Source organism: Choloepus didactylus, chromosome 1 (assembly GCF_015220235.1).
Source record: "Choloepus didactylus isolate mChoDid1 chromosome 1, mChoDid1.pri, whole genome shotgun sequence".
Lineage (NCBI taxonomy): Eukaryota > Metazoa > Chordata > Mammalia > Pilosa > Megalonychidae > Choloepus > Choloepus didactylus.
The window spans coordinates 16355534-16368607 of record NC_051307.1 but is presented as its reverse complement, the minus strand read 5'-3'; the positions used below and the strand labels follow the sequence as shown (position 1 = coordinate 16368607).

Below are 13074 nucleotides of genomic sequence, written 5' to 3'. Positions count from 1 at the left end.
GCATACACGTATGCTCCTTAAAAATACCAATGGATTCACAGGACTAGAATGTCATAATGCTAAGGAAGTATTAACTCCCCATTAGGAGAATCAAACGTTAATCGTATTTGGCAATACCACTTCAAAGGTAAGAATTTATTAATTAAAAAGATGGTCTACTATAACAAGTATGTGATACATTTATTTGTAATTCAAGCAAACAAGGGTCAGTCTCCTTTAAGATGTAAACAATCTAATTAATTCACACCTCCCTTGATGGTATTAGTAAAATTGTGATAATCCTTAAAGCTGTGTAAAAAGTACAACAGATAAACCCTAGCAGGAGAAAAGTGGGGGTTGGGGGTGGGGTGGGAAAATGTTAACCGAGGCTATGCAACCATCACTTCGAAAACAAAGCCATTTTAATGCAGTATCAAAGATGATTTCTTTGCAGTGCACAAAGAATGCTACCAAAGCTTAAGGGTTTTAGATATATAAAATTTGACTCAGACAGAAAGAAAACTATGTTGTCAAAGGGATGATACCCCCTTAAAAAGCTGTGGAGTCTCAGGTTGTGTTAACCAGGGACTTTGTACCAATTCGCTTTCACAAATCATTTTCTATAACAAAATTAAGATGTGAAAATTCAAACTTTTATTCAAGAAAAACAAAGAAACAGTGTATCATCTTTGAGGCTGTACTCTTGGTAAAGACTAAGGGCACATACATATTTGATTTAAGTGGGAGATCTTCCTCAAAGAAAAATATCAGCCTTAGAGAATATTTTATAAAAATTAGCATTGTTTTTAAAAAATCTAAGTTGTGGGCAAAAAAAACTAATGATAAAAAAATTAACTTACCAAGAAGTGAAACAGGCTGGGTTACAGGAGGGGTGGGCAGATTCGTGGGTGCAGCAGGTGGCGCAGCAGAGCCATACATTTTCACACTGTCACCAGATTCGGCATTTCCTCTAGCCCCAGACACCACTGTTGGAATGGGATTTCCAATAGATAAGTCTTTTGTAGTGTCTTCATTTATACCAGCGATAGTAGCTAAGGAATATAATTATATCAACATGTGAAGCTGAATAATGAATCACCTCCCGGTCAACATTCTTTTGCCATACTCGGACCCTATTACTGGTCCATCTTCCCTCCTACCCCTACCTCCACGAGGACAAGCAAATGCAAAGAAAAAATATGCTTACAGTTTGGGATGCTTATTGGTGGAGTGTGAGGAGGAGGAATGGATACTGGTGGAGTTATAGGAGGTGGGGGTCCAGGAGGAAGAAAACCTACAATAAGGAAAATAATGTCAATTTATGTGGTTCAATTCATTTTGGGCTCTGAAAGAATATCTTCTCAAACAACTTAGCGTACCTGGTGGCAAATGCATTGGGTTGAATCCTGGGCGCAAAAATGGTGGTGGAGGAGGAGGAGGAGGAACTCCAGGGCCAAAGCCAGGAGGGGGAATTCCCAAAGGTGGTGTGAAAGTAGGTGGCTGGAGGGCACTAACTACAGGAGGACCTGGCTGATGTGGTGGGACCTAGAAAGAAAGAAAATGGAAACTACACATCCAGCTACAGCTTCCACACCCACATAGTGAATACAGATGAAGAAAATATCAAAATTCTGAAAAAAAAAGGACTGTTTCTGAATTTGTGCTTACTACACAAGCCAACTTATAACATCCCAAACCACAGAAATCAAATTTTTGCTTTCCACTTTATGACAGCAAGTTTACACTGCATTTCACCTGTTGGTATTCTGACAGAATGATACCTTAAAAATAGTCCACATAAGCTCAAATAAGTTTAGGAAATACAGTTCTAAGAAAGGATACCTGGAAATTTACAATGTGGTTAAGACCACAGGTCCTGAAGAGCTAGACGTAAGCAAGCTCTTAACTAGCTGTGTGACTTTGAACAAGGTATTAAACCTCTCTAGACCTGAGTTTAGTTACTGGTGAAATGGGAAAAGTGCCAACCTCACAAAATTATGGAGATTACATGAGTTAATACGTGTTAAGTGTTAGTGTCCAGCATTTAGTAAGCACTCAAATAAATCAGGCATTGTTTAAAAACAACAACGTGGTCAATTTTAACAGATGAGTGAAGTTTCTCTGAGTGTTGATATTCACTGAACCTTGTTTAGAACCTCCAATGGAGGAACATATCCAAAAGGTCAATTAAGGGGTTTGCCAATTTGGAGAGTGCATTTATAAAATATCACAGTTATTTATGTTTAGAGGCATATAATTTTTTCCTTATACTGAGAAAATCAAGAGGTGAGGCACTCACTTTTGTGGTAGCTCAGATATAATGTGAGAAACAGAAAGGAAGGTATTGACAGACAACAAAAAACACACATAAAACTTTGGGTCAAGTTTTTATAATTTTCACCAAATGGTTTTCCATTATTCAGCTCTTACGTAATAGAAAACATACTGAGTACTTAACATACATTATCTTATTTAATCCTCAAAACAACAATGACATAGGAGGAACACCAGAGCCAAGGTTGGGAGGGGAATGGCCACCCTTATAGATAGGAAATGGATACTCTGAGGTTAGGTGATAACACCTAAGTCACATTGCTGAGTGTAAACATCAGAGTTGGGATTCAAACTTTCTTCTACTATAATCTGGATCCTTTCTTTTGAAGTAACAGACTGGTTGTCTAGAAAGCAAAGGGTCTATACACGAGAATGTTCCTTCATGTTGAATGGCATTCAATTTATTAAATAGCTTACAATCATCCATTAAAAATAATTTATGATGGCGCCACCCAAATTCAGGATTAAGAAGCTCCCCTTCCCTCAAAACAACTGCATGTTGGATACATAGCCAGATTCCCTCAGAACATAGAGTCCCTGAAGAATAAATGTCCAATAAGAAAAAAAAAATAATAAAGTAGAATATATGGAATTGATAGGTTCTCATCTCATGTTTGGGACATGATGATGTATGGCATACTGAATTGTTTAGATAGATGAGAGGCAATATGGATTTATTCTCAATTTATTAACATTTCTAGAAAAAAAATGTGAAGAGTTTATTAACAGAATAAACTGATATACAAAAATATGATAAACTAATACACACATTTATGTACCCATACTTTTGACTATGAATCTAGATTCACATCTACAAGAAGATTTAGATGGGGATCTTTCAGACACGTAAAAGTTTAAAAAAATGCTCTGAAATATTCTCACCTGTGGAGGCGGTACCGTTATAGGTGCAGGGACAGGAATAGGAGGGACCGGAACAGGTAGAGCTTTAGGTATGGGTGATATGGGTTCCGTGTGTGAGGTTTCTGCACCTCCATTTTGAGCAACTTCATTTTCAGGCTTCTTGGGAATTCCTTTCCAGTCTACGAAAGTGGAAGAAATTTAACAAAACAGGCCTATATAATTTATAACACTAAATCTAGAAATTACTTTTAAAATGTTGATTATAAAAAAAAATGTAAGAACGTTCTTTCATGAATTATAACAAATATATAATACTGATAGTAGTAATAAGAGTTATATGGGGAAAAAGCCTAATGTAAATAATGGATGACAGAATTATTTTAATAATCGTTCATCAACTATATGTATTTGTTAAAAAAAAAGTACAATTATAAAAAAAGTGCTATCATCAATTATAATAAATGTTCCACACCAATGCCAAGTGTTGGGGTGTACGGGAATCCTGTATTTATGCACGATTATTTTGTAAACTCACAACTTTTCTATTGGAAACAAACAAAAAACAAAACCAGCAACCTGATTATTAAAGAGATTCCTACACTAATTTTATAAATAATAATTACTTAAATTAATGAACAACAGCTAACATAAAAGAATGCATACCTATGTGCCAGGCACTGTTCTAAGCACTTTATGTACTAATGCATTTATTTCTAACAACCATATAGGCAGATACTATTATTCCCATTCTACAAACGAGGAAAGCAAAGCCAACTAGTCCAAGGTCACGGGATAGTCTGGGTTCTAGAGAGCTGTGCTCCTAACCACAACAGTGCATAGTGCACTATCTCGATTGAAGTGTTTAAAACAAACAAACAAATAAGCAAAAACAAAAAAAGAAAGAAAGAAAACACCTAACATCTACTGAACAAACTTTCCCTAATATTAAATAATAACTCAGTTAACCTTCCACCGATTTCCACATATCTTCTGTTCAAGTGAAAACCAAAACCATTCTTTCTGCTCTGTCCTCTGGGGCCTCGCCCTATCTGAGATTCTTCTATGTACTGACCTCTTCAATAAACCCTCCACTGGACCATGGGCTGCCAGAAGGGAGAGAAGGGAGAGTCAGGATTCCACTGTCTTGTCCTTTTGACTCTGGACCAAATTCCTCTAGCACCTGGCACATAGTAAGCCCTTGATACCCATTTGCCTGCACAGAAACCTAAGGCTATCCTTAAGTGAAGGCATCTTGCATTACGGAGGGAAAGAGATAGGGTGTGGGAACAGCACAACTTTCATCTCATCTCCTTTTGGCTCTCAAATCCATGTTCATTCTGTTTTGCCATGCTATCCTGTACTCCTCCTCATTCTTGCTATCTACCAATCCCCAGGGTCATGCCCAGATGTTCTGCCATTCCTCCCACTCCGATCTCAGTGTCAATGTAGCATTTTAAATATTCATACCCACATATAACTATACCTATTCCTCTTACACGTTCACTTTTTGATTGCTACTCTGGACATTTAAATGTTTCCAAAAAAATTATGAAGCGCTGGACTAGAACACAATGCCATGATGCTTAGTTTACGATTCATTTATCTGTTTAAGTTTTGCACAGTGAAAACTTCCACTTAAGATCAACTTGACACCGTAATTAATAATTAACACCACACTCGGTAAATTACTTCATTTGTGTCTGTGTCTCTCCCATTAGGCATAAGATACATAAGGGCAAAAACCACATTTGTCTTACTCATTATCATATCCTCAATTTGAAATCTAGAGACTAGCACATAGCAGGTACTTGAAAAATCTCACAAATTTCGAATGCAGTAAATACACAGAACACTGGATCTGCCACATATATTACCAAGTAAAAGATGAATTTTAGGATAAATTCAATACGATTTTACCTGGGTTAAGTGTATCACTGTCCAACATTCCTCCTTCACAAAAACTTTCCAGTTCCTCAGGCTTGACTTTGTCCCATGGAATATAAGTAACACCAAGTTCTACATCCCAATACTGCTTATAATCTGCCTTTATTCCTTTGTTTAAGGCCCAGGCAATCTATTTCACCAGATTTAAAACATAAAAAGAAAGGGAGAAGAAAGTTGTAAGTCTTGAGAGTTAGCAATTCCTCACTCAGTCTTAGGCAGCAAGGGAACAATCTGAACTGAATCTTACTCAAGCCCTATTCAGCACTTTGGAACTGGTTACCCTTTTATCCCACTTAGTCCTAGGATGAGAATTTGGTAACTGCTCCTGACCAACTACCCCAACACCCACTGTCCTTTCCAGCCAGTATAAAACTCAGAAAAAAATGGTTTATAAGAGACAGGCTGGGATTCCCTGCACAACTCAGCAAACTAGGGATACTTCTGGAAGTCTGTGGGTACCTTGGAATTACTCAACAACAGATAGAATCCTTTCATCAGGGAGAGGGGAGGTGGGTGGGCAGTTGTCCAAGAGGAGAGGGTTTTTATAACTTCAAGGAAATACTGACTTTGGCCTCTTTAACAATTTCTTTATAAAAAGCGCAAGTGTGTTCTAGGGGGAAGAATGCCTATGTACCTACAACTTCTTCTCTATTGTTGCTGAATATTATTCTTACTTAATTCTAAGGTGAAATGGCAAGCTTAAAGAATAAACTGTGGGAAATCTACAATGTTTGAATGACAAGATAAAATATTTTATTGAATGGCATTACATTTAAAGCACCAATTAAAGTATCTTTGATGAACCCACCTACATTAAAAAAATCCTATTATTCATTCAACATCTAAAATTTTATGTTAAACATTTTAGTCCTTTTAGGATGACCTCAAAATTAAAAAAAAAAAAAATTTAAATCACAGTAGGCAAGATGTATAAGAAAAACCTCAATGTGAAAAGTCATTTGTTAAGTACCAAATTAGTTTTTTTAAAAACCACATAATATTACGTTAATTTTTTAAAAATGAGTTTTAAGGCATAAAACTGTACCTTTATGGATTTCTGGTTCACTTTATAGTTTCCTCGGCTCAGTTTCTGCAGGGCACGGTAAGCATCCTGCCTATGAACCATAACAATATAGGCACAACCTCTGGGAGGAATCATCTGCTCCAAAATATTTTAAAATTACAAAATATAACAAGAAAAGCCAAGCACAAGATAAAATCTTAAGTAATCACTTCCAACAAACTTTATCCCAACCCCCTTAGCCAGTTTAATTTAATCTGAGATTAAATTCAATTGTTGCAAGCAAGTAAGCTGGCATTTTAAGTCTGGTCTCAAGTGACAACTAGTTAGGAACAAGCTCCTCCAAACTTTGTTCTGTAAAGACTTTACAAGTAAAAGGTTTTAAATTAAACTTGGTCATCGAAGAAAAGCGGTTAAATGGAAAGAATGCCAAACACGGAATGAGAACATCTAAACAACAGCCACATTTTCCATAAGTGGACAAATTGTAAGGTCTCAGAATCTTAATTTCTTACAATAACATTAATAACATTTGTCCACTGCCATTAAATTATTTAACAAACACTTACATTAATTGATTCAATTGGACCAAACTCCTCCAAAAGACTGGCAACATCTTGCTGAGTAGTTCTTTTGTCCAGCTGTCCCACCCAGAGTGTAGTACTACAAACTTAAAAGACAAAAATATTCAATTTGATAACAAGAATCACTGTCTCTTACATGAAAAACACATTATACAAAATGTGCATACATTACATAAAGATATCACAAGTTTAAATAGTAAGCTCCATGTGTATTTAAATTTTTAATTAAAAAACAATCAAGAAAAATTGCAATAGTACTTCCAGAAATGGAACCAGGATAGTAAAAGGTAAAAGCTGGAAAAACTGGTCTTTTTTGTGTATGGATCTAAAAATTTCATCTATGAAAATGAAGACCAGAGCCAGTGAACAGCAGAGCTAGTACCTGAACCCAAATCTCAACCACCAACCAATTAATTCAGTGCTTTTAGTCACAATACATGCAGCTGTACTTCTCAAAGTACAGCTCACAGAGTCAGAGGTTTTACATATGTCCTAGTCATATTATAAATTAGAATCCTAATAATAGCTACTATCAAGAATGTATCTAGCACACCATACCAAACATATTCTAACACATTTGGTGAGATTCAGGAGATATGTAAGTCAATATATTCTGTAAATCGTGAACTTTTTTTTTTTTTTAAGAGAGCGTACTAGTAATTCTGGCTAAAAAAAAAACAAAAGGAAAACGCTTCCCATTGTGTACAGGAGAAGGCAGTTAATAACTTTTAATACTTCACACATTAGATCCCAAACACGCTATTACTGACCCCCAATATTTTGGTTTACTCCTTAATGTTGATGCTTTAGAGCTGCTTTAATGTACAAAAATAAAAATAAAGTCTATACACCAATGCATGAACAAGACATGATAAGCAGTATTTAGAATAAAAATCAATGTAGATACATTTCATTTATAGCTTTGCTAAGAGCTAGAAAACATTTTAAATGCAAGACATGAAAAAAATAACACAGAAAGGTTGAATGCAAAGGTTAATTTACCACTTGCAGTTTCAGGTTTGATTTGAGGAAGACCTTTTTGTCGGCGTTCCCTCTCTTTTTCTCGATCCCGTCTTTCTTGGGATCGAGATCTAGGAGAATGTCGGCGTCTATCCCTGGACCGGGATCGAGAACGTCGATGCCGAGACCTTCGAGATCTAGAGCCAGATCTAGATCGCCTCCTTTTTGGTGACCTAATATTTTAAGGAGTAAGGAGAAGGGGTAGCACATAGCGAAAATAGAAAATGCTTCTTACATGTATTAATTTGGATAAAAAAAAATTCAACTAGGTAATTTAATGTTTAGATGTGTAAAAATAGCAAGGAGTTCATTTGAAAGATTTTACAAAGCACGAATATAATTATAAACCAGATAAATAAGGTTTCCACTTTTTAAGTATCTCTTATCTTTAGCAACTATACTATACTAAATTACATCCTTGTAATGACAGCTGTTTTACAATGAAACACACTGAGAATACTCTTATTTATCTTCTGAGTAGTCTTTTCTGCATCATTTAAAACAATTAAAAACACCACCTGATTATAGCATTATTTATTATCTTTCTACTTTAGTTGGTTAATAAAGTGCTAAAGGAACTTTGAAAAAATTATTTGCATAATTCTACATTGTCTACTGACATATAGGCACTAATAAAGGGGGAAAATGTGGGTGAGATGACTGACCACTGATTTGTTTGATCAGTACTGCTCCTGTCCCACTCCATACATGTATACATACAAATATGCCAAGTGTTATTTTATTAACCCTGCAAATCTGAAAAGAATCCGAACTGATTTTAATCTGTATGTTTCTAAGACATACAGGGTTGGAAAAGCATTTTCTATAAATTACCTGGATGCTGACCTAGATCTTGACTTTCTGTTATCAGATATATGCCGCTTAACCTCTTGAATACAAGATTGTTCCACTTCCATTTCCTTTAAAAAAAAACAAACAAAAACAAACATAAAATAAGAAAAGTGATCATAAGAAATATTTCCTCAATTCTTGAAGTTACTCTGAATAAGTTACATTCCATTTTAACAAACCACCATAAAACTCTGTGAACTAGATACTGGTTAAGCACTCTACACTCTACCTCAGTCCTCATAAAACTCTATGGGAGTTGGTGATATTATATCCATTTTCCAGATGATAAACTTGGACATACAGAGGGTTTATTATGTGACCAACGTAACACTCTTTCTTCAAATTAAAAAATGAAGATAGCAAGCAAATAGGCAGTTATCTGCATATAATCAAGGCAACCAAAAAGATAATCAATGATGTGGTAATGAAGTGTTACCTGCTGATGTGCCTTCTGTGTAAGTGGTTCAGTTTGTGCCTGAAAAGAAGCTTGGAAAGACTGCTGTACTGGTGGAGTTGGAGGAATCACAGGCTGAGCCATGGGAGGAAATGGAGGTGTAGGAAGAAGTCCAAATCCCGGCATCTGTCCATTAGGAGGAAGTGGAACCTTTTGTTTTTAAAGAAACCGTATGAGTAGTTTTTAAGTGATAGCTACCAAAAATAATTGAGAAAACCCTTAGCTACTTTATATCAAACTAAAATATCCTCAATAAACTTTGATAAAGGAAAAACCATGCATATGGTTTGCACATGATCCCACAGAATCATGAAATATGTAACGCTGTGTAACAATTGACATAATTACAGTCTTTATCCAAAGAACTGTTACATATCCAAGTACATAGGTTAGAAATCTTAAAACTCACTTTATAATAACAAACACAGCTTCATTTATATGAAGACACAATATGACAGAATGAACTTAAAAGTCCGAGGTACTCTACTGCAGTGTTTTTTTCAATGTCAAAGGCCTCCTGGGAGGAGGAATGGCCAGAGGCAATGACGTCTAGGTTCACAGTGTTTTATTTACTCCAAGGGGAGTGTCAACTAACACATCTTCTTTGGGGGTTCAAATATCATGAGAGAGTAAACTACAACCTAACATGTTTTTGCATGTGCAATTCAAATGCAATACAATTAGAATTAATAAAATCAAAAGTACTATTTCTAAATTACATATCAACTTTCAGTAATTAAACATTTAGAAATAATTCTATAGACTCTCTTATTTTAAATAGACTTATAAACAGCTTTCCAAACTTCATTTCCCTATCACCTAATATATAGAATGGACTGAACATGATACAGATAAGAAAACGAATATACTCTATAAAGAAATTTCTCAAAACCCTTTCTAAACTAAGGCTATAAGTAATACTTTCCAAGCTTGGTTGTGCAATAGAATCACTGTGTGATTTTAAGAGATTGACTACAGCTCTGAAGTGGGGTCCAGGATTTGTATTTCTTAAAATGGCCCTCCCCCGAACCCTACAATTTCAATGTAAAGCCAAGTTTAAGAAACTATGAATTAAGAGGATTTACTAAAATAAATCCAATGAACAAATCTCTAGTAACTTCCTACAATTCTCCAGTATGCTAAGCTCCTTCAGATTTCAAACCATATCCCTGAACGTCGAGAGCTGAAAAAGTAAAGAATTTGATGAACATGAAATGTTTAATAAGGGAGAAAGTCCTGCCTATTTGAGAGGGAACTCATGAAGTTAACAGATTTTCACAATAACTGCTACAAAGGATTCGAATGATTCTGTTAATTCAAAGGAGCACAAGAGGCCCTAGTTCCAAAAAACTACATACGGTTCTAAATTTGCAAAACCAGTTCATCTCTGGCAATACTTTTCTGTTTGGTAACTGAGAAAGCCCTAAAGGTCTCATTCATCAAATATCAAAAAGTCTTGTTCATACAAATATCAATGTACTGCCTTAGAAAACGCTCCAAGGCATCTGATAATACAACATTTACAGAAAAAAAGTCCCCTGCAAAGAACTGTTGAATAACTAAACAGGCCAGTTTCTAGAAATAGAACCAAAACCTCTCTTTAAACTATTCTAACTAAAGTCCCTATTATTTCAACAGGAACATGTAATAGTATTTAGCATCCTGGTTTTAATTAAAGGAAAAAGCAACTCAAAGTTATGTGCTCAACAGCTTTTACTGGAATTGTAGTACTACTTAGTCAATCACAAAGCTAGATAATAGTGGTCTGAGCATAAACCATATGCTCTAACAAATAGTGTCTTGAGTTAGTAAAAATCAGCTGCAGGAAAAATGCCTGTACCTGATGGTGCATTGAATCCTGTTGTATTCCCATCATCCGAGGCTGAAATTGATCCATATTTTGATGCTGTGTATATGCTGGCTGCTGCATGCCATCTCCAGGAAAGCCGCTAAGAAAAAGATGAGTAATCTTTGTACCCATTTAAAAGCACATAGGATTCTTAGCCATGTTTATACTACAGACACAGAAAGAATGTTGCTTAGGAGTCCTTAAAAATCGCCTTGACTGAATCACATATTTGCCCACATATTCATCATTATTCCCAACATAAATCTGACAGGGTCTCCTCCTTATTCAGGAGAAAACCCAAAATATCACATCTATTTCACAAAACGGCTGTATATGAAAACTGATTTTGTTGCTAGATGTTACTTACATTTTTGTTTTTACAATTTACCTATTTTATATCCTCCAAAGAATTTAAGGGGAAAAAAAAAAAAGCTTACAATGGTGCCTGTGGAGGAGGAGGAGAAGCAGCAGGTGTGGTGGTAGCAGGTGTGGCAGCAGCAGGTATAGGAGGTGCAGTGGCAGCAGCAGGTGTTGTGGCCGTGGTGGCAGCATCTTCTTTCTTTGATTCTTCCACAGCTTCTGGTTCATCATCATAATCAAATCTATCAAGCAGCTTCTGGAATAGGTATGTCAATATTCCATTTCAAAATTGAGATTGTGATTCACTGCACATGCACATACACACTAAAACTGTCAACTAAAAGTTCAGATGTTTTGCCATCATCTATCATCAATAATCCTACATGTTGCCATGTACAATGTTATTTTTCCACATGATCCTCAGAACCTCGGTTCAAAGACACAAACAATGTTCACACAAATACAATTTTGGAAAAGATACAATTTTTTATTCTGTCTTCCCTTTCCTAATTATAAGTGTAGTGCTTTTAACTATTTTCTATATGCTTATTTCATAGTTAATTTAGCAGTATAAATATTTTACTACGATATTCATTTTTCTAGACTAAAACCTTCTACAACTTTGTGCACATACATGAAAATGGGCTTACACTTTAAGTCACCTGTAAAATGTACATAAAGACTTATCCAACACCATAAATGCCTATAGAAAAAATGTGCACAACGAGTACACTAATGTGAAAAAGTAAAATATTCCAATATAACAAGAGAATGGCATATAGAACAAGGGCACAAAGAAGTTTTATCACCTGTGTATGAGCTTTTTTCTTAAAACTTCACAGAGCTCACCTCATATTACCATAAGTTTTCATTAAAAAAAAAAAAAAAAAAAGAACATTTCACAAGCTCACATGTCTAGAAGAACAGCTATTTAAAAATATGGTTATATCTATTCACAAAGGAAGGTAGGTAACATAGTGAACACCTACTATTATGTTAGGTGGATTATAAGATACTTACATCACACATATAATCACAAGGATCCTGCAATGTATAGTTTCTTTTTTTTAACAAACAAGGAATCTAAAGCCCGTGTGATTAAGTAACATAACCAAGATTATGCAGCCAGTAAATGGTGGCAGAATCAGGATACAGACACTGGTTTTTTATTTCAAAGCCCTCTGACTATCCTTTAGCAAGCAGCCTTTGCTCTAAAACTGTGCCCATTCTGCTCATGGAATTCAATCTCAAATTCCTACATTGGTGTCGTTCTGACAGTACTGCTGGAAAATTTCAGTTCTACTTTACTGAACTGATTTCTAAATAATGAAGGGAAGTTGCCTCCTTGGACAACACAGTACATAGGACTGAACAAAATGAAAATTCTGTTTTGGAACAGAGCGAACCTCTGTTTCTTTCTGCCAATTAAGGCCAGGTGATGAAAAGTTCTTATAATAGAGTAATATTTTCTGAATACCCAATATGGCTCAGGCACCTTGCTGTTTTACACTCATTAGCTTATTTAACCCTCATGAAAACCATAAAATATATGTACTTTCATCACTATTTTACAGTGATGACACTGAACATTTAAGAAATTCAACAAGATAGAGCTAGTAAGTGATGGGAACCAAAATGAAATCTCAGGTCTAAATTGTCTAAAAAAACAACCTGAAAAAACTATAATCTTTGCATAAACACAAATAGATATGTTCTTTACGGCTTTAATATTTATACCCTTGCTTTGAAAAAAATTAAACACTTAAACTGGGGTCTATCCAAAATAATTTCTTACTGCTTTTTAGTAAACTGAGGA

At 35.3% G+C, this 13074-nt stretch overlaps 1 protein-coding gene across 6 annotated transcripts in view; it reads right to left on the bottom strand.

Moving 5' to 3' along the window:
- SCAF4 (SR-related CTD associated factor 4) overlaps positions 1-13074 on the bottom strand; it is a 62245-nt gene that overhangs the window by 15323 nt on the left and 33848 nt on the right. For 3 of the 6 annotated variants that reach the window (XM_037832628.1, XM_037832620.1, XM_037832642.1), the window contains exons 8-19: positions 11336-11514; positions 10890-10998; positions 9032-9199; positions 8578-8663; positions 7726-7916; positions 6709-6809; positions 6164-6277; positions 5092-5248; positions 3196-3353; positions 1359-1524; positions 1187-1273; positions 840-1031 (exon numbers count right to left, since the gene is read on the bottom strand). In XM_037832628.1, coding sequence (XP_037688556.1) covers positions 840-1031; positions 1187-1273; positions 1359-1524; positions 3196-3353; positions 5092-5248; positions 6164-6277; positions 6709-6809; positions 7726-7916; positions 8578-8663; positions 9032-9199; positions 10890-10998; positions 11336-11514 — 1708 coding nt within the window. The remainder of the gene's footprint in view (positions 1-839; positions 1032-1186; positions 1274-1358; positions 1525-3195; positions 3354-5091; positions 5249-6163; positions 6278-6708; positions 6810-7725; positions 7917-8577; positions 8664-9031; positions 9200-10889; positions 10999-11335; positions 11515-13074) is intronic. The other 3 variants (XM_037832662.1, XM_037832653.1, XM_037832636.1) reach the window with 3 other exon arrangements.